At 47.9% G+C, this 25,203-nt stretch overlaps 1 protein-coding gene across 2 annotated transcripts; it reads right to left on the minus strand.

The window, feature by feature from the left end:
- Window positions 1-262: 262 nt before the first annotated feature.
- On the minus strand, window positions 263-13,412 carry HBEGF (heparin binding EGF like growth factor). Of its 2 annotated transcripts, none has more exons than XM_045490637.1 (6): window positions 13,002-13,412; window positions 12,641-12,814; window positions 9,408-9,585; window positions 3,595-3,750; window positions 2,705-2,795; window positions 263-1,685 (listed from the first exon to the last, which is right to left on the minus strand). In XM_045490637.1, the coding sequence occupies exons 1-5, from the start codon at window positions 13,045-13,047 to the stop codon at window positions 2,723-2,725; spliced, it is 627 nt and encodes a 208-aa protein (XP_045346593.1). In that variant the 5' UTR covers window positions 13,048-13,412; the 3' UTR covers window positions 263-1,685; window positions 2,705-2,722. The 2 variants fall into 2 exon arrangements, with proteins under 2 accessions (XP_045346593.1, XP_045346603.1); XM_045490647.1 differs by having other exon boundaries at window positions 263-1,776; window positions 13,002-13,339.
- Between the last annotated feature and the right edge of the window lie 11,791 nt (window positions 13,413-25,203).

The following is a 25,203-nucleotide window of genomic DNA, read 5'->3' on the forward strand; positions in this document are numbered from 1 at the left end:
GTCCCAGCTCTGCCACTTACCAACTGTGTATCTTCAGGCAAGTTATATAACTTCTCTGAGCTCCCACTTTTGCTTTCTTCTGACCAAGAGCTTCAGTTTTCTCTTTTGGAAAAATGGGACAATGATAGTACCTCCATCACAGTGTTGTCAGGGATACTGAAATAGTGTACATAAAAAGACCTGGCATAGAGCCTAATGTTGAGTCAGGGCTTAGGAAATATCTGTTAGACCAGTTCCCAGTTGAAACAAGAAGACAGAAATCTATGGAGTAAGGGTTATCTTTATTTGAATTGCAAAATATAAATATGAACCAGGTTTGGAAATACAAGTTGTAACAGTTCAGAAATGGCACCAGAAACTTCCAGAAGGGGCCATGACAGCATGCCTTTTTAGTTTAGGTGAGGTGGGTGGGTTTACACAAAAACCCTCCTCACCTCCAAACTCTGTAGCAATTGGTAGGTTATCAATTAACAACAACAGCTCCAATGTTTCCTGTTCCTCCTCAGCCTTTTTCTTTGCTAATACCTTCTCTAGATCATCCCCTGCTGCACTGACCGCTGCATGGAGTAGCACCAGAAGAATGGCAGGAGTAAGAGAAATGTCTTGACACAGGGAAGAGGGAGTGCCCACTCTGCGGGCCTGGGGCCAGGGGGGGTGAGGAGCCAGGAAAGCTGTGGGCTAGAAGCCCAACCTCTTCTGAGATTTGGCAGGGAAAGGACATAGGGAAACACCGGTATCTGTTACACTTTGACATCAGCACCTTGGGCTTTCAAAACACAAACAGTAGACAAAATCGCCTAGGCAAGACTGCAGTCCAACTCATAGAGTGGATCTGACAAAGTTAACTCCTATATCCTGACCTACAGACCTCCCCCTTTGGCACTGTGATTGCGGAAGGTCTTCGGAAACGTGGACAGATGATAGATGACTACAGATGGGTCACAGAACCATCTCAGATTTGTGGCAGAGGGGTGCGATGCTGAGCCAGATGGTGGGGCATATAAGGTGGAGGGCCAGGAAATTGCCAAAGTAACAGGCTAGGCACTTGAAATATTATTGTTAGATTGTTAAAAACTAAATAAATTAACATACATAGAATAAAATAAATATATAATTTAAGAGGCATCTTACAAACAAACAAACAAAAAATAGTTGTTATTTTTCCATCTGGGTAGAAGTCCCAAAATTCAGAGTTCTCAGGCTTGTGGTATTTCACAGTTAGCTCATCAAATCCAGCGCTAGAGGGTCCAAATGGCAGATCCCTTGGTGGCTACTTGAGTACATGGCTTCTCAATCTTTATTACTCTCTTCCAATCCACAAATCTTTCCTTCTTCCTCTCTTTTTTTTATCAGTCAAAGATCCTGGAGCATATGGAATTTAACTGGCATCTTAATCCAGAAGTTAAGTGTTTAAACAAACTTATGGGGATAAGTGGGGTTTGGTGGAGAGAATCCGAAGGGCATGAAGGTCTCTCACTTTTGCTTTCTTCTGATCAAGATCCCATTTTGACACATTCAGTTTGGCACTTGAAGGCTCTGGTATTTTGGCAAAGCAATTATGGGAGGCCCAATCTAGATAGCAACTGGGGACGAAGGAATCTTCCTGACTAGCTGTGACGTTCTTTCCCTCTGCAGAGTCTACGATCAGCTGTGTCTTCTCAGAGGTAGCAGTCCCCAGAAGATTCCTAAAGCATAAGAGGAAGGCATTTAATGCTGGATCCAGTTAATAGGTCTTAAGAGTTTCCTAGGTCCAGTCTCAGGAAGTAGGAAGATCATCTGTGAAGGGGCAGAAGAAGGGACAAAGATGGAAGATGCTATTGTCTCAGGTATCTCTCTTGGATATTTCTGTGGCAACTGTCACCCCAAGTGGAGATGACCCACTGAAAACCTTTTTGGCCGGGGGCAGCTGGGTGGTTTAGTTGGTTAAGCATCTGACTTCAGCTCAGGTCACGATCTCGTGGTTTGTGGGTTCGAGCCCTGCATTGGGCTCCACAATGGCAGTGTGGGGCCTGCTTGGGATTCTCTCTATCTCTCCCTCTATCTCTGCCCTCCCCACTTGTGCACTCTCCCCCCCACCAAAAAAAATAAATAAACTTTTTTGTTGTTTATTTATTTTGAGAGGGAAAAAGAGTACATGTGAACAGGGGAAGGGCAAAGAGACAGGGAGAGAGAGAGAGAGAGAGAGAAATCCAAGCAGGCTCCATGCTGACAGAGCAGAGCCCAACTCGGGACTTGATCTCACTAACTGCGAGATCATGACTTGAGCCAAAATCAAGAGTCAGATGCTTAACCAACTGAGCCACCCAGGTGCCCCTACGGAAAACCTTTTTGAAAACCATTCTGCAAGGGGACCCTAACTCCACAGTAGCCTATCCTCCAACCCGTGGGTCAAGAGAAGAATTCAGCATGCCTTGGGGCACCTGGGTGGCTCAGTCAGTTGAGCGTCCGACTTCAGCTCAGGTCATGATCTCACGGTTCGTGAGTTCGAGCCCCGCGTCGGGCTCTGGGCTGATGGCTCAGAGCCTGGAGCCTGTTTCCGATTCTGTGTCTCCCTCTCTCTCTGCCCCTCCCCCATTCATGCTCTGTCTCAAAAATAAATAAACATTTAAAAAAATTAAAAAAAAAAAAAAAAGAATTCAGCATGCCTTGAAACAGATCTAGGAAAGGTGGTGATGGTGCCAGGGGGCAAAGGATGGACCATTACCTTGAGCACAGGTCTCTCTCAGTGGGAAGTAGTCATGCCCAACTTCACTTTCTCTTCATTTTCCACATCATAACCACCTCTCCTATGGTACCTGAAGGAGATAAGTTTTGTGAGCAAGATTTGCCTGCTTTGATAGGGTGTGGGTCCAGAGAAGGTCCTTCTAAAGGACACTGCCATGATGGTTCTGTCCGTTACTTGGAAAAGCCAAGAGGGTATGGCAGCCCAACAGACCTCTGGTCAAACGCCCAACTTGCCCCAGGGAATGCCTGTCTCTAACAGCAAAAGCTATAATTTGCTGAGAACTTTCACCTCATTTACAGGATCCTCACAACATCCTGATGAGGTAGGTAGACAGAGATTACAATCACTGTAAGATTATAACCCTCAGAAAGACAGGCAACTTGGTCCAGGTTTCATGACAGATAATTTACACTGCTTGAAAACAGGCACAGAGTGCTTGGCAGGTTTCCCCCAGTCTAGAACATAACCTGGACTAGAAACATGGCCTGGGGTCAAGACGCCTCAGAATTAGAAGACTATACCAATAACCACATACCACCCATGCTCTATCAAACCACATACTAATGCCACCAAAGAACAGGGCAAAGAGAAAGAACTGTGTAAAGAGGTGGATCCATGGATGGGTTACTGTGCCTGCTATGAGAAGCAGGAGCTGCTATGGCCTCACAATTTTTGCCCTGTGCTCTGGACACCGGATTCATGTCATGCCAGAGAAGCCGGGTTCCCAGACAACCTGTACTCCAGAATGTCGGTCAAATGCCTAGCCCCGAGTTTGGGAGGTTGGAGGGCTCATGTGATCACAGGCAGAAGACCCAGGAGGAGGGATGGAAGTGATACGCAGAAACAGCCTGCAGGGGCCCAATACTCACCGAAACATGAGAAGCCCCACGATGACAAGCAGACAGACAGACGACAGCACCACAGCCACCACAGCCAGGACGGTCGTATGGTCATAAGTATATAAGCGGTTTTCCACCGGGAGGCTCAGCCCATGGCACCTCTCTCCGTGGTAACCTGGGTGGCAGCTGGTTTAAGACAGAACAAAGCAGAGAGGAGGTTAGTGGTTTGGCCTCTCTCTATAGGCAATGGCCCATCTACCTAAGCCAAACCCCAGTCCTCACAGCCTCAGTCTATCAACCCCTGACCCGATTGCTATCCCGATTCCTGCCCTTCCTCTATCCTTCTAGTAGGAATTCAGTAGAAGACTTTTGAGGAGCCCTTCTGAAGGTTCTGTGGCCTTCCTTCCCAATTCCTCACCCCCTACTCCATTTCCTTCGGCTGTCTGGCTAGAGATTCCCACTCCAGGCAGGGAAAAAGTGAGGGAGGACTTGAAGGTCTTAGCTAGATACGTTCCATGTGTGGATGATTTATTACATGTGTGTTAAGAGGTTTTGTTTAAGGCCTTCAGAAGACTTAGGCCCATGAGCTGGTGGGTTGAGCTGAGGGGACTGAGTATCACTCCCTCTAGTGAGGCCCCTCAACTCTGACCTAGAAATAAACCCAGGCTTCTCCACCACTGCTTCCAGCACTCAGTCCCTCTCAGCCACGGCCCAGCCTATTAATAGGTCCTGTTCATTTGCCAGGAGTCATTTTTCTCAAGTTCCCTCCATTTAACTCCCAGCTCCTCCTGGGTGCAGAGTCCAACTTGAGAGCTAAACATCAACTTTTGGCCTCTGAACCCTGGGCTATCTGGCCTCCTTCATCACAGGACAAAGCAAACAAACCAAGGTAACTTCTTGCCCAGCTGTCTTGCCAGAGTGTGGAGGAATGTCAGAAACAACCCCCTGGCTTTTCACACTCGAGAAATAAATCAGATGACAGCCACCTCTTCCAACATAAAGCACTTCCTGGAAGCTCTTAGGAAGACTCAGAAGTGCATTCAGTTGAACAAGCACGTTCATGTTCCTTTCTTTTTTTTTTTTTTAATTTTTTTTTTCAACGTTTATTTATTTTTGGGACAGAGACAGACAGAGCATGAACAGGGGAGGGTCAGAGAGACAGGGAGACACAGAATCGGAAACAGGCTCCAGGCTCTGAGCCATCAGCCCAGAGCCTGACGCGGGGCTCGAACTCACGGACCGCGAGATCGTGACCTGGCTGAAGTCGGACGCTTAACCGACTGCGCCACCCAGGCGCCCCTCATGTTCCTTTCTTTATCTGAGCACCCGAGAGGCCCTTTGATGTAGATGGAAGCCCCGTGCTAGAGAAAGGCCAAGCTATCTTCCCAGTGGTCACTCAGCAGAGCAGATGTGTGGTCTTGGTTTGTCTGACTCTGAGCTCAGTTTGCTCCCCAATTGCACCCACAACTGCACTGGCACTGTCTGCCTGGGGACTTTAGGCCACTAGCTTGCTGAAGGAAGCACTGAGAACCTGGTGGGCCTCTATCCTGAGTTGCACCTCCTCTGGGAAGTACATTATGCATATGGTGCCTCAGAGCAAGGAATTCCTTCCTTCTGCCGAGAGGCACCTGGGAAACAGATCTCTCCAGACCTGGCAGCAACAGACAGGCCAGGCTGTGCTTGTGGGGTGCCAAGCACCTCTCCCTGCCCTGGATCCTCCTGGGTGTTTTGGGGAACCACCTCACTGAAGGATAAAATGTGGGTCAGGCCCATATACACATAGCAGGGCACACAGCTCTTTACCCAGCCTCTCCATGAATCTAATCTGTTCTATCAGCCAATGTGGGCAAAACAATAACCCTCCCCCTGCTCTTATGGAAGACACTCTTAGGAGTGCCCTTGGGAAATAACATCTGCATAACAGTTTACAGTTGATAAGACACTAGCCTTACCTGCTAGCTCAGCTGAGACTCAACATCTGGTAGACAGGTACAGACCCATTTTACAGATTGAAAGAGTAAGATTAAGGGTCAGAGGGATTGTGATTTGCCAAAAGTAACACAACTAAAAAGCAACAAGGCTAAGACTAGAAACTAGTCATAGCAGATTCCAATTCATGATTCTTTCTACTCTGAACAATGCAGGCTACCCCAAGGAAACACATATCTGATGAGGTGATGGGTTCCTGGGGCGGTCTGACCCTGCTCTTTGACTTACTATTTTACTATTATTATTATTAACTTGAATAATAAATACCAAACATTAAAGGCTTATGTGAGCCAAGTACTCTGTGCTAATTGCTTTTTAAGAATCATTTCAGGGGCTCCTGGGTGGCTCAGTCAATTAAGCATCTGACTTTTAACTTAGGCTCATGGTTCATAGGTTTGAGCCCCATGTCGGGCTCCAAGCTGACAGTGCAGAGCATGCTTGGGATTCTCTCTCTCCTCTCTCTGCCTCTCTCTCTCTCTTTCTCTCAAAATAAATAAATAAACTTTAAAAAAAAAAGAATCATTTCATTTAATCTTAAAAACATCTCTCTGAAGTAGGAGTTACTACCCCCATTTTAAAGATGGAGAGACTGAGGCTTAAGTTGTTTAGCTAATTTGCCCAAGGTTACACAGCTAGTGAGTGGTAAAGCCAGGATTCAACCCAGCAGTCTAGATGACTTCAGAGACTGTGCTCCCTCGGGGGAAGGGAAGCCGAAGCTCTGTCTGTTTTTCACTTTCAGCCATCACTCAAACCCCACAGGTAGTTACTCAGATGATAGAAATAAAGCTTGGCCTCAGAGTCCCGCAATTCAGTTACATAATCCCTCCACCCCCACCCTGAGTCAAAAGGATAATAATGTAAACATCCTAATATTACCCACCTCCCCCTCCCTTTGCAGATGACTCCTGGCTTCCCCTGGGAAGGAGGGGGGATGAGAACGTTCCAAGCATCCTGGGTGGGGGCAAGATCATGTGTCTTACCCAGAGCCAGCAACCCACCAAACTGGAACATGTTCCTCCTACCAATGTTTGTGACCCATTTCAGAATTTGTGTTACAATAGAAGTTAAAACCCTCTAGGGTCTAAAGACATCTTCCAAACTGGGTTTCTCCAGTTTGGATGTCAGAATACATGAGTTCCAGATCAGTCCCACTGCTATTTCTAGCCAAGTGATCTTGAGCAAGTTACTTTTACCTTTGTAAGCTTTGGTTTCCTCATGTGAAACACAAGAATAATAAACACCCGCCTCGCTAGCGTATTTTGAGATCAAATGAGAATATACAGGTAAAATCACTTAGCAAAAGACCAAGTCTCACCAAACTGTGACTTATTGTATCATTAGACGCCAGAGGGTACTGCCCTGAGGTATGGGCAGCCAAAGTCAGATGGAGCAAAAGAGAAGGGGGCTCACCATCCCTTTTCAGGATCTGGCCAATGAGGTCAAGGGGAGGCTCCAGACCCATTTCTCTTCCAACTGAGTTCTCCTCAGCCTGACTGCCCCAAGGTTTCCTCCAGCCACAGGAAATTTCACAGCCAGTTGCTGGGTCAGCAGCTAGTTAGGAGCCCCAGGAAACTGCTCTTTGAGGGCAGCGTTTGGCTGGTGACACAAAAGGGCTTTCCTGTGAATGGTGGCTGTGGAGGACCGGCTTACGAAGCCAGCTAGCCTCAAGCTCACAAGGGCAGCCTGAACACACCCTAGCTGGTGGTTCCTGGGTCTAGAGGGAAGGAGGAGCAACAAAGGGCCCCAAAGGTAGGTGACCAGATATCACATTTGCCCAAACCAGGAACTATGTGTCTTCTTGCTGCATTCTGCCCAGAGCACCAAAGGCTGGAGTGAGGGGGGCAGCCAAATCAGACACTGAATCCAGCCCCTTGAAAATCCACTTAGGAAGCAGAGACAAAGTCTTCAAATCAGGTTGGCATGCCCTTAGGCTAGTAAAAGCCTTAAGATACCTCTAACATAACAGCTGCCCTCTATAAAATCCTATTCAAACTCTGTAAGGACAGATAGGGAAGAAGGACACAGGCCAACATCCAATACAGCCTGAGGGCATGAAAAGCACGCTGGACTGGAAGTCAGGCACCTGAATCCCTGTCCTGTTTCCATCCACTTATTTAGCTGTTGATCTCAGGCAAATCACTTCCTACTTCCTGGCTCTAGTTTCCTTACCTTTCAACTAGAGATAGCAAGCCCTTGCCAACTTCCCTAGGGCTTTTGAGAATCCTAGGACATGACTGTAATTCCCTATCCCCTAGAATAGTTGGCACCAAGTAGGCACTCAACACATACCTGCAGGGCTCAGCTCATATTAAATGTTAATAGTGAAGTTACGGGGCAAAGGAGAGAAGGCATCATCATGAATATCATCACTATCCCTAGGGCCACCTTGGCTCTGGGCACCCTTATCTACTGGCCTTAGCTGGTGGGTCAAGCCCAGCCCTCTAGGACAGCAGCCTTACAAAGGTTCTCAGCTGAGCAGTGGAAGACCACCCACCAAAGCTCTGGATCAGTTTGGCCCAGACGGATTCCTGGCCTCAATCCATCTTGACTGCCCTCAGAGTCACTGCCTCCACCCTGTGCTAATGACAGCATTTTACAAATTTCAGACAAATATTCCCTACCCCATCCCAACACCCTATGAGGACTGTCTATGTTACTCTAAAGCAACTCCCTCCAATACCAAGCTCCTGACAAGGGCGTTATAGGAGAGGACACACAAGTGATCATGGACAGGGAAGAGTGATGTCTTGCCAACTGCCAAATATAGGGCAGCTTTGCTATGTAAGATCAGACAGGACAAGGAAACTTTAAAAAAACAAGGGATCTTTACCAGTCACAACAGAAGAGATGCCAGGCAGTCAGCCTTTTTGACAGGTTGAGAGGTGGTGTGCACCTAATCATCTCCTGGCCCTGTCCAGAGACTCCCAGGTCACAAAGACTGTCCTTTGTAGGGACCTTGTGTCCAGAGGAAGAGAGGATGTTTGTAGTCTGATGTGGGTGTTGGCCTCAGGCACAGTGGCAACATTATGCCTGCCAGAAAGCATGGCTGTGCCGTCACCCCCGAGGGGTCGCCAAGGCTGCCGTTTGCTGGGTTTGGCCTAGCAGAATAGCTGCGGAACCCATGGCCCTTCCACCCAGGGAAGGGGTGGTGCTGCCTGACCGGGGGCTGATGCCTACTGGGTTGGGTTCCATTTCCTGTAAATCTGGCACAAAGGAAGTGTTCTCCCACTCCCATGGCCAAAGGCCAATACCTACCATGTCCCCCACCTCCTGGCCCTTGCTGGGATGAGGAAGAAGAGAGGAGGGGTTTCTCCCTGCTCTCATGATGATCACTTCCTGTAGAGTCCCGCCATTCCTTCAAATCAATCCATATGTGCTCACTCATATGAGTGGACATATGTCCAAGCACACACATCTGCACCGTGTGAGTCTGACTGCACCTCATACCTGCCTGCAGGGCTTGGGAAAGGAGGCCACAGGAGCTCCACTCCCCCTCAGGAAGCCTACTCTGCCATGTGTCCTACTGGCTTCTCCCATCTGGAGTAGGGCATAAGGTAGGAATGAAGGACCTGCCTGCGTATAAGCTCTCCTAGCCACATGCTCATGTCTGAGCAAGCAGGAAATGTCCCCAAGGATGAAAGAGCGTCACAAACCTACACCACAGGAAATTACATCCTATGCGGGGGAGAGCCCCTTCCGCTGACTAAAAATATTTCCCCTCCTCCCAACTTCCGCCTAAAGATTGAGAAGAAACTGAGTAGAATTATGAATTCAAGGAACAGTGACAACGAGGAACAGCCACGTGACTGACAAAGAGTGTGCTGAGGAGAGTCAGCCTGGAAAGGGACACTTACATGCAGGATGGAGCCCGGAGCTCCTTCACGTATTTGCACTCTCCGTGGATGCAGAAGTCCTTGTATTTCCGAAGACATGGGTCTCTCTTCCTCCCTAACCCCTTGCCTTTCTTCTTTTTTTTCCCACGCTCCTCCTTGCTGGGTGTCACCAGAGGCTGTGGCTTGGAGGAGAAAGCAGCTGCAGGAGAAAAGTACCCTGTTAAGTTTTTGACTTTCCTGGAGTTAAGAATTCCATCCATGTCTGGACAGAAAACATACTCTGTGACCCCACCTGAAGTGAGAAGACTTGGGTAGACCCCTTGGCTCAGTGCCTCCCAGGGGCTAAAGGAGGACTGGGCAGAACAACCAGAAAGCAGAGGAGGAAGTAGAGGCTACAGGGGTCCCAAGGAACACATTTCGCAAACTCAGTTTAAGAACTTCATTCTAACAATGTTAGCTTCTATTGAGTAACTGCAGCTGACGGGGCATTTCTACCAACCTCACTCCACCGTCCGTCCCCATCTACTCCTCCACACCCACTTGGTTCTATTTTGGCCTTAAATCAGCCTCATTTCCTGATGCTGCACTCAGTGACCCACTTGCAGGAAGACAGTGTCAGAGATAAAAATTGCTTCTGGAGAAGGTACTTGGAAGGGGTTTTTTTTTGGGGGGGGGTCTCCTAAAATAACAACAGTGTACATGTCCAGGTGGCCCCCTCTGAGGCACCAATTAGCACCAGGGTACCATGAGCTCAGGCCAGAGCCAGACTTGGGGACCACAAGCAGGCCATGCCTGGTCAGGGCCTTGCTTTTTTGACTTCAAGCAGAATATTTACCCTGCTCTGTGCCCTTTGCAGCTCACCACTTCTCTCAAATGTCTATTTACATTTATCCCCTAATGTCCCATTTATAGTTTTCCAGGATGGGGAGTATGGTGTATACAAGGGGGAGAAATATAGAAAGTAAGGAACTATCCAGAAGGAACTGGAACAATGATGACTCCCCCCCCCCCATTCTTTCCACACTTCAAAGGGGGAAAAATAGCCTCACACATCCAGCTGGGACTGACTATGGGCTACACCCATCAGCCCATCGGGGGTCTGATGCCAGTCCCCCCATCCCCTGCTCCCAGCAGAAAAAAATGTGCCCACTCTCCATGGCTGTAGCCATGTGTCTGGCAGAAGGGTGAACATCACATATTAGATTAGAGACTCAGGATCCTCAAGCTGGAAGTGACTTGAAAGAATATCATGGGGGCGCCTGGGTGGCTCAGTCAGATGAGCAGCTGACTCTTGATTTAGGCCCAGGTTATGATCTCACGGTTTGTGAGTCTGAGCCCTACGTTGGGCTCTGTGCTCATAGCGCACAGCTTGCTTTGGATCCTCTGTCTCCCTCTCTATGCTCCTCCCCCACTTGCACTTTCTCTCTCTCTCTTGAAAAGAAATAAATGTTAAAAAAAAATTAATATATACAAAAAGGAAAGGATATCATGGCTTTCCACTTTCAGATAAAAAACCTGAGGTCCCCAAAGGCATGACTTGGTAAAAGTCATGCAGGGTTGAGATCAGAAATGTGGTCTCTGGACTCCATCCATGTCCTGTATTCTTCCCCAATATACCAAGGTGCCTCATACACCCTTGTCCCTTCCCCTGGACAAGTCTAGAGCACCTGGGATGTTGAACCAGGAATGAAACCATGAATGGACTCTGAAGTCAGCAGATCTGTGCTCTAATTTCATTCCTGCGATCTTGGGCAAATGGCTTACTCTCTCTGAACCTTGGGGTTCTTAGTGAGTAGTGGATAGCAGGAGTTCAATCTGAGAGGGTTGCTACAGGATTAATTAACCCACAATAGCATAATGAGTGCCTAGAACACAGTAGGTACTTAATAAATGGGAATGGCTATTCATTTTAGATGAGAGGATCCTCAGACCTCACCTAGCAAAGCCAAGAGAAGGGAAAGCAGGCAGGTGCAGTAGTCCTCAGTTTCCTCTGGTGCAGACCCAAGCACCTTCAGAGCTCAGAAGGTGAGGCAGATGCTCAGAGGAATCGAGTGACCAGAGCCGTGGTGAAATTGTGGCAGGAGGGCCAAGTCAATCAGAGAGGGGAGGAAGAGAGTGACAGGGTGACAGCCAGGTTCTTGCCAGGGACAGGGAGCAGTGAGTCAGGTTTGCAGAGGTATGAGGAGCAGCCGTGTGGGTGGAGGGTGAGTCACAGCCCAGCTCTGCCCTGACTAGGAGGAGCGGGCTAGGAGAATCCAGGTTGTTCCGGCCAGGGTGGCCCAAGAAGGCTACTATGAGGAGACGAAGGGTGGCAGCCCAGGCTCAGCTTTAGAGCTGACCCTTGATTTGTACAAGCAGAGACAGCACCTGAGGGAAGTTCTGGGTAAGGAGAGGGAACGGTGGCTGAGGAGCCGGCCTAGCAGCAGGGCTAGAACAGGTGGGTATCTTTCCAACCAAATACAGTAATTCTGGGGCCCCAAGGCTCGATCCCTGCTCCACCCTCAAGAATCACTGCAGGTGGCCTGGGGCAGGGCAGTGGGCAATGCTGGAGACTCTGGACTCTGCTCTGTGCCAGTACTCAACCACAGCCACATCTGCTGGTTGGAGGATCCCACCTGGCCCTTCCTCCCTTGGAGTCTCTCTCAAGGACTCATGATGGTCAGGAGGTCTCCAGGCTTTGGGTAGGATTTGTGGACACACAGCATTTCTGTATATCTTCCTAAGGACTCAGTGCCCACCATTCATAGCCTCCCCAGGAGGTGCTGGCCTCACCTGGGGGGCCAAGTGTTCCTCATTCCCCTCTGTTTCTCCAACCTGGAGACAGGTAGATGGAGAAGACTACACGCCTACTATATTCCTAGGACCTCCACCTCTGTCATTTTATACATTATAGTCATTGGATATAGGAATCAAGACTTGCACCCATTTTTGTATAGAAACTCTAGGGAAAGCATCTCAATCATGACTTGTTCCTTACTCCAGCTTACCCCAGAGGAATGTACAAGACCCCAGACCCCTGCCTTCTCAATGTGCCCAGAAGGGCAGCAACTCGGCATGTGAAATTCAACAGCAAGAAAGACCCTGGGACCCACATTTCAGAATCCCCCAGTATGCTTGTCAGGCCCCGCAGCTTTTCCTTGAAGTCCTCCATGAATACCTCCAACCCACAAGTGTGCCCAAACAGCATGAATCCTGTATCCACTTATTTTTCAATTGCCCACTGGGGTCCGAGGATGGGTAGCCCTCACACCCACCTCTGAAAAGGTCCAGGTCTGTCTCTTCCAAGTCCAGGACTTCCCTGCCCCGGCTGCCTCCCGAGGGCAGCAGCTGGTCTGTTGATTCAGTGGGAGAGTCCAGGTTGCTGGTTCCAGCTGCCAGTCCTCTTCGAAGCCGCTCCAGGCTCTCGCCAGTTACCAATGCCGAGAGCACTGCGGGTGAGGGGCAAGGCCGCATTAGACCCCGCGGTCACCACGCACCAATGCTGGCGCCCGTCCGCCAGGGAGCACGGGCCCCACCAAGTGGCCCGCGCTGGGGTCGCCGCAGCGACCTTCCCCCGTGCCCCCAGCACAGTGTCCCCAACCCCCCGACCTCCGGGGGCGTTGGCAGCCCTCTCACCTGCAGCCAGAAAGACCTTCAGTACCACCGACGGCAGCAGCTTCATGGTCCTGGACCCGGCGGAGGCGGCGAGGCAGCAATCACTTTGGAGGCGGCGGCCACGGGGCGCTGGCACGAGAGCCCGGGCGGGCGGAGTGCAGGAGATTACGCCCGGTACGGTCTGCTGCGGGCCTCTGGGTGCAAGCCTGGCTGGGACCTGCGTGGAGCTAGCGGCCGCCGGGCGTCTGTCCGATTGCTCAGTCAGTCCGCCCGCCCAAGCCCTTGCGTCTCGGTTAGGTTGGCCAGCCACGCGCCACCCGCAGGTCCCTCGGTCGACTGAACGATTCCCGGCGCGCGGCTGGGAATAAGGCTCTGGGAGGCGCCGAAGCTCCGCCCCGCCTCTCCCCCCCTCCCGCGCTGGGCCGCTCGCCCGGCTCCCGGCGCCGGCCGTGCAACCCCCGCAGCCCCCCACTCCGCGGGCGCGGCGGGGGAAGGGGCGGGAGTAGGGGGCGGCGCTCACATATTTTGGGACAAGGCCAGGGCAGCCGTCGCCAGGCTGTGGGTAGTGCTACTGACCGGCAGGTGGCGGGGACTAGTTCCTACCTTTCCCCAGACGCTTGTCGCGCTGCAGCCTTGTGACTGCTACGCTCTGCTCTTGGACACCTCTCTTTCTGCGCTGGTTCCAGGCTGGTCCCTCCAGCCATCCCTGCTCCAAACCAGGGATCTGCACCCATGTCACCTTCTGAAAGGAGACACTTCCTTTTTTGCCTAGCAATACAGCAAATAGTAAATGATAATTTATTTTATCGTTTAAAAATTAGACGCATGAAAAAAATTAGACACACAGATGGCAGCAGGTCTCATGAGCTACAAGTAATCAGAGTTGCAGTTGCAGCAAAAACAAAGGAAGTTAGTATTCCTCCAGCAGCTAGAGTGGCTTCCCTCCATGTTTCTCGCAGGGGGATAAAGTCTTCATTAAGATTTTTGAACTATGGATTATAATTCCCAGGCTTCTGAGATTGGAAAGACAACGGTTGTGCAGCAAGCCTCATAATTTTTTTTTTTTTTTTTTTGACTTGGAACAGCACCTTCTTCTCCAACGTAAAAACTGAGACCTTCTTCCACAGGACCCAGCTGGTTAGCCTAAATTGCTATTTTCAACAGGTGCCAGGAGATTGATGCGTTTCTCTTCCAACCTATGTGTTTTTACAGGGGTCTTCGGCAGTCAGTGTCCTGACCCAAAGAAATTACTCTCCCAGTAGATATTTCAGCTCCCAGGGACGTACTGGGGAGGGAGTTGTATGACATAGGGCTGGGTTGGCATTCAGAGCCCTCAGATTGTGCCAGATAGAGCTGCTTGCCTGATTCAGCCCATGTGTAGGGATAAAAACAGGCCTCCTATTTATACACAGGCTATCCCGCTGTCTCTCTCCGTCTCCACTTTTGCAGGGGATCTGCCCTCTTGACTTGCCCCTAGCAACCACTCCCAGGCTTAGGTTTCCATAGGAAACACTATGGAAATCACTATCTGGAATCACTACAGATCTAAGTTGGAATATTGACCTTGCCACTTATTGAGTGAGTGTGAACAAGATATTTAATCTCACTGTGCCTCAATTTCCAAATCTCTCAAATGGGAATGATAATAATGTGTATTTTATAGAGAACTTTTTACAGATTGAATGAAGAGGGACACCTGGGTGGCCCAGTTGGTTAAGCATCCAACTCTGGGTTTTGGCTCAGGTCATGATCTCATGGTTTGTGAGTTCGAGCCTCGAATCAGGCTCTGTGCTGAAATCAAGGAGCCTGCTTGGGATTCTCTGTCTCCTCCTCTCTTGGCTCCTCCCCTGCTCATGCTTGCTCTCTCTCTCTCTCTCAAAAGCAAATAAATAAACTTAAAAAAAATAAAGACTTTACAAAGAAACATAAATAAAGCAGTAAGTACACTGCCAGTCTTATTATAAGCCCTCAGTAAATGTGACCTGTTTTCTTATTATCACTAGGCATTCTATCCTGACTACTCCATTCCCTTAGAAGTCTCTTTTCTCTCCCTTCTCCCCAGGTCTGAGGCTTTATGTTGGGCTGGTATCAGGCGGAAGCTCACCTATCACCTATTTGGCCAAGTGCCACTTTGGGATTATTCTTCTGGGTGATCATTAGTACCTCTCTGGATGATCACCACCCAGGCCACACCTTAGTTCTCAGCAGCTGCCTGACCACCTCCTTCCCCCAAATCAAGCCACCTTAGGGTCAGGGCTCTCCCCAGGGGAGGGCGGAGGGAAACACTTCCTGACACACAGCCAAGTCACCCCCTTCCCCCCCCCCCCCCCCTCCCCCGCTGCCAGGTTCACACCCCACTCTCCTGTCCCAGCCTGCCTCTCCCTTTGCATGCTCTGTCCTTCCGCCTTCTCACCTCCACATCAGCCTTAGCCCCATTCATGGGGCAACTCCAAGCTTTCATCACACCTAGGAGCCTCACCCCACCTTGGTTTGCGTGTCAGCCAGGTCTTACGGGAAGGGCATGGAAAAAGAAGACAAAAGGCCTGGAATAATTTTGGGACAGTCACTTCCCCTCTGAGAACCTTGAGTGTCCTCTGACCAAAAAAAAAAAAAAAAAAAAGAATCACGATTCACGCTGGGGCAGCCTCATTGACGTCTTTATTCCACAAACATACACTGAACGCTTTTCAGACACTAGGGACACAGCAGTAAACAAGACGACTAAGAATATGTTCTCAGGGAGCTTATGTTCTACAGAAAGGGAGACAGGCAACGTATTAAGTAAATAAAAAAGGAAAAGCAGATACAATTACAAATGTTATAAGGAAAGTTAAAATACAATGATATCCTGTAGGATGATGTGTCCCAGTGCCTGAGATGACACTTGAGATTTGGTGACTGATCAGCAAAGTCCTCTCTGAGCAGGTGACATGTAGGCTGAGGCCCGAGTAAAAAGAAGGAAACAGACTTGTGGTCATCCGTTGCAAAAGCATTCCAAGTCATGCAAATCGTGCAAAAACTAAAGTGGGAACAATTGGAGCATTCAGGGAACAGCAAGAAGGCCAGAAAGGAAGGATGGATATGAGGTGACACTGAAGCAAAGGCTAGGGACAGATAACAGAAGACATTACAGGCTGAGGTAGATGCTGGGTTTTATTCTCTATCCCTGTGAGCATCAAATAGATGTTGATGGGAAAGCACAACTATGCGGGATATTTCATGTCCTCCTCCTTCACCTGCTCTCCAGCTGTCAAGTGCTGTGGATAAACTCCTAAGGAAGCAGAGTCCAAACAGGCCACTCCATTTCCCCAAGTGTCTATGGAACATGAACAAACTGAGGCTTGGAGACTGGCTCTGGGCCACCAGTGAGTCACAAGGAGGCAAATCCAGAGCAGAAATCCTGGCATCCTAATCTCCAGCCCCGTGCTAGGTTCCCTGGTCTCTGGAAAGACAGGCTCCATGGGACACTGACTCACTGCTAAGCCATACAGACCTTGATTTGGGGAGAGGACTCACAAACCGAGGGGGAGGAGGTGGGAGCAAGGGGTACTGGCGGTGAGAAGAAAGGGGAGAAAGGGACTTGGAGAGGGAACCAGCCTGAATCCCTTGTCCAATGTGGCTGAGATGTCTATGTTAGTAGATTGGTTCCTGCAAACCTGGCTGTGCAGCAGCATTACCTGGGAATGTATTAAAGATAAAAAGGTCCAAGCTCCTCCCAGTCCTCCTAATTCAAAAGCCTCCTGGGGTGGGGCCCAGGTATTTATACTTTTGTCGGTAATCCTGACATCAGCCAGGTTCAGAAGCACCGGTCTGTATGATTCACTGGGGTAACATACCGAGCATCTGAACAAAATCTGAACCTCTGAGGCAGAGGCAGAGGCACTTTTGGTAAGGACACTTCTGTGCTCAACACCTCACACACATTTTCTTGCATGATCCTCATAATTGCCCACAGACTAGATATTCCTCCATCCTCTAAGGGGCGAAAGCTAAAACAGGTAACAGTCCAAGGTCACCCAGCTAGTGAGAATCTAGGCCTCAATTTGAATTCCTTCCTTTTTTCCTGGGCCTGTGTTCTTAAGCTCAACACTGCCCTTAACAAATGGGTGAAACAATGGCTGCCCTCTCTCTGCTTCCACAGACAGTAACATCATCAGCTTTACCGAGGCTCAGGTCTCCACCTGTCCTGCAGGGGGACGGTGATAAGGGTCTGCCTCACAGGCTGGAAAAAGGACCAGGTAGGACAGCAGAGCAGCTAGTGAAATGAGTATACCCTTGGGAGCCAGACAGTCAAGGGTTCAAATTTTGAACATGCTATTTTTTAGCTTTCTAACTTAGGACTTGTTAGTCAACTTCTCTGACCTACAGTTTGTTCATCTGCAAGATGGGAATAATAATAGTAATAATAAAGCCCTATTATTATAGGGCTTTGTGATGGTTAAATCAGATCATGTGTATAAAACAGAATATGATGGGTGGCACATGGTAGGTGCTTACTTGGTGACAGCTGCTATTAACAACTGCTTCAAACCTCACCCCCACCCCCAACCCCAAATCCCCAGATGGTCTTTCTTTCTTTCTTTCTTTCTTTCTTTCTTTCTTTCTTTCTTTCTTTCTTTCTTTTCTTTCTTTTTTTCCTTCTTTCTTTCTTTTTCTTTTCTCTCTTTCCCACCTCTCTCTTTCTTTCCCTCCCTCCCTCCCTTCCTTCCTTTAAGTGGGAACTTTAAAAAGGGGCTGTTTGGTCATGGGGCAACCATCCTCCCTCAGAGCTGAAGTGGTCTCTCTCTGCTTAGAGATGGCCATGCTTATGATGAGAGGGTGGACTCCAAGGCCTCCTAGAGTTTTGAAAACGTTTACCCAAGATAGCAACCCTGGTTCAGTTCTCAGAGAATAGCATGTGTCCCCTGGGGGAGGGGACTCAGCCACCTTCCGCTTCCACTCTGACCAGGAGGAGAGTCCTAATCAGACCCAGAGCTCTGGTGGCCAGGGAAAGGGCACCTCCACTGAGGGTACTACTATCACCAGGGGCCATGAGCCCAGAGTTACCTAAACTTGAAAGTTCATAGTTAAGGAGTCATTGTTCCCTGCCTCAGTCTGGCTTCATCCCTGCTCTGCATCCCCATCTAAGCCAGTTGATCAGGCAGTTTTGGGGGTACAGCTGGATCTGTACTCAGATCCGCCCTTTGGAGCCCCCTTGTACCTCCTCTGCTGACTGGAGGTTCCTGGAGATAGTGCCAGATAACATACTTCGTGCACACCCAGGAGTGAACGGGATCTCCTGTCTGACTGCCTGGGGTCAGGATCTATTTGCATAGGATGAAGACTAGGAACTGATGATTTGGGGAGGGGGTACAGGGGCATGAGGAGTCCCTGTCATCGCCAGATGTTGAGGAAGGAATATTTATAAGGTGCTTGGCTCAGGCCTGGATTTCAAGCCATCCTCCTCCATTTCTGGGCCCATTTCTGGGACTTTGAGGGATTAACATCTCCAGTCTTAGGATTTTGTCACTTTGGCCGTCCCATAGCACAGATGGCTGTCTGTCATCAAAGAGAGGGCAAGTGATTCTTCTTGTCCAACACACAACCCACTCTCCTCTTTAAGCCTCAGGTTCCTCACGTGGAAAACGAGAGGTTGAAACAACTGTTCTGTATTCAGGCACCGGCCAGTAAGGTCCATCATGAATTGTTCGCAGGCATGCTGCTATCCAAAGGCCTGCTGAGACAATTCTATGGCAACGAACAGTGCTTGATCTATGAGGCATGATAACGTTTCTCTCGGTGGCTCAGCTTCTTCGTCTCTCAATGTGGAGAATAACAGTCTACTTAGGGGGTCCTTGTGACTAGGGACGTAGCACCTCTGAAAGTGCTTGGCAAAATGGAAAGCCCTAAGTAAATAGGTCAGTACCATTATTACTAACTTCTCCAGGGTTCAGCCTTGGAATGAGGTCACATCACATCCTGTACCAGAAATGTGTAAGTTTGGTTCCTCTTAGAAATGCGATCACAGGGGCTCCTGGGTGGCTCAGTCAGCTGAGCGTCTGATTCTTGATTTCCGTTCAGGTCATGATCCTTGGGGTCTTGAGATCAAGCCCTGTGCTGGGCTCCACGTTGAATGTGGATGCTGGTTGAGATTTTCTCTCTCCCTCTGCCCTTCTCCTCTGCACTCAATCTCTCTCTCTAAAAAATAAAATAAAAATAAACAACAACAACAACAAAAAAAGAAATGCGATCAGAGAGCTGCAATTTAGCAATTTAACCTTATCTATTTGCTTTTTTTTTTTTTTTAAACTGAGGGTTGATCTAAGACAATGATTCACAAAGGAAGAGATACTGCCCCCTAAGGGTCATTCTACAAATCTGCGGGGAGTCCTCAGGCATTTGGAGGAAAAGATGTCAGGCTCAATTAAAACGTGCCCCACCCCCCACCACACTGTCCTACGTTCCACATGCTTTGTAAAGAGGCATGCAGAATTGTATCTCTATAATTATTTTAGTTTTTTAAACTTCACATTTTTTTAAAGTTTATTTATTTATTTGTTTAAGTAATCTCTACACCCAATATGGGTCTCAAACTCACAACCGCAAGATCAAGAGTCACATGCTCTTCCAACTGAGCCAGCCAGGTGCCCCTCTCTATAATTATTTTATTTTATTTTTTTGAGTTTATTTATTTATTTGAGAGAGACAGAGACAGCATGAGTGGGAGAGGGGCAGAGAGAGAGAGGGAGAGAGAGAGAATCACAAGCAGGTTCTGTGTTGACAGCGCAGAGCCCCATGTGGGGTCTGAATCCACAAAACCATGAGATCATGACGTGAACCCAAACCAAGGGTCAGGCCCTTAATGGACTGAGCCACCCAGGCGCCCCTCTATAATTATTTTAAAATACTTTTGAAAACCGGGGGCGCCTGGGTGGCTCAGTTGGTTAAGCGTCTGACTTTGGCTCAGGTCATGATCTCATAGCTTGTGAGTTCGAGCCTCGTGTCAGGCTCTGTGCTGACAGCTCAGAGCCTGGAGCTGCTTCGGATTCTGTGTCTCCCTCTCTCTCTGACCCTCCCCTGCTCACACTGTCTCTTGCTTTCTCAAAAAAATAAAAATACTTTTGAAAACCTATGTATAGGAAAAAAACCTGGAAAAATACATCAAAATGTTAACATGGACAGATTTCTACAAAAGAGAAAAAAGTAAACGTGTAGATGCCATATTCTCTGTGAACTTTATTTCAGGATAGTAAAGGAATGTTACTGTATTGGCTCTAAAAAAATTGATTCTGAAAGGATTGAGGACCACTAAAACCAGAGATAGTCAGTCACATGAGAAGCTTCTATGTATCCTTTGTAAAATTGCTGTTCTAGATACTATTACATATAAGGTCGCTGGCCATTGCCTGAATAAGGTGTAATAAATTCCTCTTGTAGTTGAATGTTAGAAATTTTGACTCTCATGACCATCTTGCATAGCTCCTTCCTTTTATTAGATAATGACAAATGTGGAATTCATGTGTTCCCTTTTTGCCTCCACCTCCAGGAAGCTCACAATCAAGTTTTGATTCTCAGCTGCAATGATTATCTCTAGCCTAGAATTTTGAGGACAACTATTTCTTTCTTCTCCAATTTGGTTTCATTATGAGGGATCATGTTTTAAATATTTACTTGTATCTATGTCTTTTATTGTCTTTAAATCTTTTCTGGAAGTAAGGGGAGCATAAATAATTAATGTGAAGCTCAAAAATCACATACCTGCAGTTGTCTTCCCAACACTTCCTGAGTCTGGAAATCTCAGGGGGCCTGGAAAGCCTGAGGCAGAGCAATTTAGGGCAGGTGCAGGTGCTTTTGTGCTGCAGACTCAGTCTCTCTGATACCTCTTCCTCCTCTCCTTCAAACGCCCTCACCCCTCTACTCCAGATGGAGGGTGGGCATTATGAGGAGTAGAAGCAGGGTCCAACTGTCAGGGCCCACTCCAAGTGTTGGCTGGATCTTGGTGGTCTGGGGTCAAGTTGCGTATCAGGGAAGGGCACCAGCTCCAGGCTCAGAGAAGCCCAGACCTCCAACTGGAGAGACTCTCCCTCCACACACGTTCTGCTAGCATCTTGTCTGAAGCCCTCAGAGCATAGGCTTTGGAACTCAGGCTGAGGCATGCAACTGACCCCTTCCTGAACCCTGGCCCACTAGCCCGCAGCTATGACTTTGGCCAAGGTACCTCTGAGGCTCGGTTTCCTTATTCAGACGGAAACCTACCTCCAGGGGCCATGGTGAAAACTCATAGCTGAGAGGTGCTAAGGCAGTGCTGGAAGCAGTCAGAAGCCAGTGGATACCGCTCCCCAGGGGGAAGGGGGGCAGCCCTGCAGCCCTGGGTCAGTGTTACTCTTGCACCAGTCTGCCATCCCCAGCTGGGAGCGCCTGGAGGCAAGAGTTTGCGTTAAATATCAGCTCCTCACTCAGTAGCTATGGCAAATGGCTTAACCTTTCTGAGCCTCACTGTTCTTATAATAAAGTGGGAATAATGAAATGTGCCTCATATTGGCGGTGTGAGTAAAATTATTAACAGTGGTTATTTTGGGGTAAGGGCATTGTGAAAATGTGTTATGTTTTATGCATATGGGCTTTTGCTGTTTTTTCTACAACAAATAGGAATTTAAAAAACATGAATTATTTATGTATTGTAAGTCATTTCAAAACATGCCTTTTCTAAAAAAAAACCTTAAATTTACTGAGTGCTCACTACATTTTTGGCATTGCTCTGAGCACTTTATTTTTTGATATTTATTTTTTAATGTTTGTTTGTTTGTTTATTTATTTATTTATTTATTTTGAGAGAGAGGGAGAGAGAGAGAATCCCAAGCAGGCTCTGAGCTGTCAGCACAGATCCCAATGTGATGGTGAGTTCAAGACCTGAGCCTAAATCAAAAGTCAGATGCTTAGCCAACTGAGCCACCCAGGTGCCCCTGCTCTGAGTCCTTTATATACATTATCTTATTTAATTCTCCCAACAGTTGAGGCACCTGGGTGGCTCAGTCTGTTAAGCGTCTGACTTCAGCCTAGGTCATGATCTTGCTGTTCCTGAATTTGAAGCCCTGCATCAGGCTCTGTGCTGACAGCTCAGAGCCTGGAGCCTGTTTCAGATTCTGTGTCTCCCTCTCTCTCTGCGCCCCCTGCACTCACACTCTGTCTCTCTCAAAATTAAACTTAAAAAAAAAAATTTAGTTCTCACAACAGTCCTCTGAGGAAGATAGTATGTTCATCCCCAGTTTAGAGACAAGAAAACCAATGTGTTTTTATTTTATTTTATTTTATTTAATTTACATCCAAATTAGGTAGCATATAGTGCAACAATGATTTCAGGAGTAGATTTCTCAATGCCCCTTACCCATTTAGCCCATCCCCTCTCCCACAACCCCTCCAGTCACCTTCTGTTTGTTCTCCATATTGAAGAGTCTCTTATGTTTTGTCTCCCTCCCTGTTTTTATATTATTTTTGCTTCCCTTCCCTTAGGTTCATCTGTTTTGTCTGTTAAAGTCCTCATATGAGTGAAGCCATATGATTTTTGTCTTTCTCTGACTAATTTCACTTAGCATTATACGTTCCAGTTCCATCCACATAGTTGCAAATGGCAAGATTTCACTCTTTTTGATTGCCAAGTAATACTCCATTGTATAGACATACCACTTCTTCTTCATCCATTCATCCATTGATGGACATTTGGGCTCTTTCCATACTTTGGCTATCGTTGATAGTGCTGCTATAAACATTGGGGTGTATATGTCCCTTCGAAATAGCACACTTGTATCCCTTAGATAAATACCCAGTAGTGCAATTTGCTGAGTTGTAGGGTAGTTCTATTTTTAATTTTGGGGGTAACCTCCATACTGTTTTCCAGAGTGGCTGCACCAGCTTGCATTCCCACCAACAGTGCAAAAGAGATTGTCTTTCTCCGCATCCTTGCCAACATCTGTTGTTGCCTGAGTTGTTAATGTTAGACATTCTGACAGATGTAAGGTGGTATCTCATTGTGGTTTTGATTTGTATTTCTCTGATGATGAGTGATGTTGAGCATTTTTTCACGTGTCGGCTGGCCATCTGGATGTCTTCTTTGGAGAAGTGTCTATTCATGTCTTTTGCCCATTTCTTCACTGGATTATTTGTTTTTTGGGTGTTGAGTTTGATAAGTTCTTTATAGATTTTAGATACTAACCCTTTATCTGATATGTCATTTGCAAATATCTTCTCCCATTCTGTTCGTTGCCTTATAGTTTTGCTGATTGTTTCCTTTGCTGTGAAGAAGCTTTTTATTTTGATGAGGTCCAAGTAGTTCAAGAAAACCAATGTGTAAGGAAGTTGAGCAACTTGCCCAGCTTGTTGTGAGTGAATCTATACATGTGATACACTTTCATAAAACTATAATGGATACATACATACATGGATGTATACATACACATGGATATACACATAGACAAATGAATGCCTGTAGAAACAAGTGAAATCTGAATAAGGCCTGCAGTCTAGCTAACAGTATTGTACCTATGTCATTTTCCTGATTTTGATATTGTGCTATCTTTATGTAAGATATTACCATTGGGGAAAGCTGGGTGAGGTCCAGCTGGAGACCTCTCTGTACCTTTTTTTTTTTTTTTTTTTTGCAACTTCTTCATTTCTTATTCTATAGACTCTGATAAATATATAGTCAAAAATTAAAAAGTTCTTGAAACCAAAAGTTTTTTTTAAAGCTTGTTGTAAGGATTACATGAGATAATGTGCCTAGAACACAGGGTTGGATTCAATTGACATTTCAATATATATTTTCTTTCTTCCCCACTCTGGGAGTGACTATTTTCACAGATACAGTAATAATGGCCTCCATATAGTGTGTTCTATGTGCTAGGCTTAATTTCCATGCATTGTTTCACTTAATAAAACCTAAAAGGCATGGGTCCTTTTATTATTCCCCATTTGCTCATAGGAAAACTAAGGTTCTGCAGTGACAAATCTCTTCTCCACTTGTTAGAAAGTGACCAAGCCTGGATTTACACCAAAGCAGTCTGTTCATGACACCACTCCATCCCCTCCAGGTTCAGCTCAGAGTATTGCATAAAGGTATGCTTTGAACCTTGGAAATCATCTACCCCAACTGTCTCAGTTTATACAAAGAAAACACACTAGAAAGGGGAAGGGCTTTGGTCAAGAACACCTAATAAATCTGTGACTGAGCCAGGATGAGAACCCAGTGTTTGGATTCCTGGATCAGGGTATTTTCCAGTGCCCACAGGCAAGGCTGCTCACCCATATAGCATACTTCCTCTGAACTCTGCCTTGGAAACAACTGGTGCCCACAGATAGACCTGCGGGTTCTCACTCACATCCCTCACCCACCCGCACAGCTCAGGCCACTCAGGACCCAAAGGTAGGAGTGGGGTTCTGGGAGAGTGGAGGCATGGTGACCCTCTACTGCAGGCAGCCTTGAGAAGTAGGGTAGTTAGGGCCACAGAGAAGGCAAGGACAGACCCTCTGAACTTTGGCAGGAATGGGGGTGGGAAAGGAGGCTATGTGCAAGAGGTCCCTGTTCCTGTCCCCCCTCAGGCTCTCCTGAGTCACTTGCTCTGAGGTTGGGGCACATTCTTGAAGGGGATGGTCACAGGGATTCCAGGCCCTCTCAGGCCCTAGGCCAGTTTCTATTCTTCCTGGGGCTGAAACCAACTCCCACCTCAGACTCAGCACCCGGTTTCCACATGGTAATATAATGACTCACTCCATTCCTATCTTGGGACCTCCTTGGACTTGGGGCAAATCGCTCCAAGTCCAGACCTGGGGTTGGTGGGAAGGGTCATCAGCCCAAGTCCCATTTCCCAGGGAGGAGGGGTGTCCCATGTATCTAGTGGAGGGTTTGACCCACGTTCAAAAGAGCACGATTGGCCCCCTTTCTCCATCCTTGTTGCGCGGCTCCCACATCCCATCCCGCCGGGCCAATCCAGGGAATGTTGGAGCATTAAGGACCCCTCCCTTTCCTCTTGTCACCTCATCGCCCTGGCAAGCCCACTGGGGAAGCAAACCCTGCAGGCTAGTGGACCAAGCGATCCTGTCCGGGGGAGCAGCGCCCTCGTGTGGCCTCCAGGAGAAACGCGTTTATTTCCCAGCACCCTCCCCCGCCACAACCCCCCTCCCCACCCCCGCCCCTTTCTATGCTCTCATTGAACAAGAATTTATTGAGTGCCGTTAGGTACCTGCTCTGGCG

Source organism: Leopardus geoffroyi, chromosome A1, assembly GCF_018350155.1.
Source record: "Leopardus geoffroyi isolate Oge1 chromosome A1, O.geoffroyi_Oge1_pat1.0, whole genome shotgun sequence".
NCBI lineage: Eukaryota > Metazoa > Chordata > Mammalia > Carnivora > Felidae > Leopardus > Leopardus geoffroyi.

Coding starts and splice junctions, on each gene's coding strand:
- HBEGF (XM_045490637.1), bottom strand. CDS start 13,047: ATGAAGCTGCTGCCGTCGGTGGTACTGAAGGTCTTTCTGGCTGCAG. Junction 9,586..12,640: donor AGACCTGGACCTTTTCAGAG/GTGGGTGTGAGG, acceptor TTTCTCCTGCAG/CTGCTTTCTCCTCCAAGCCA. Junction 3,751..9,407: donor CTCCGGGCTCCATCCTGCAT/GTAAGTGTCCCT, acceptor GTCTTAAACCAG/CTGCCACCCAGGTTACCACG.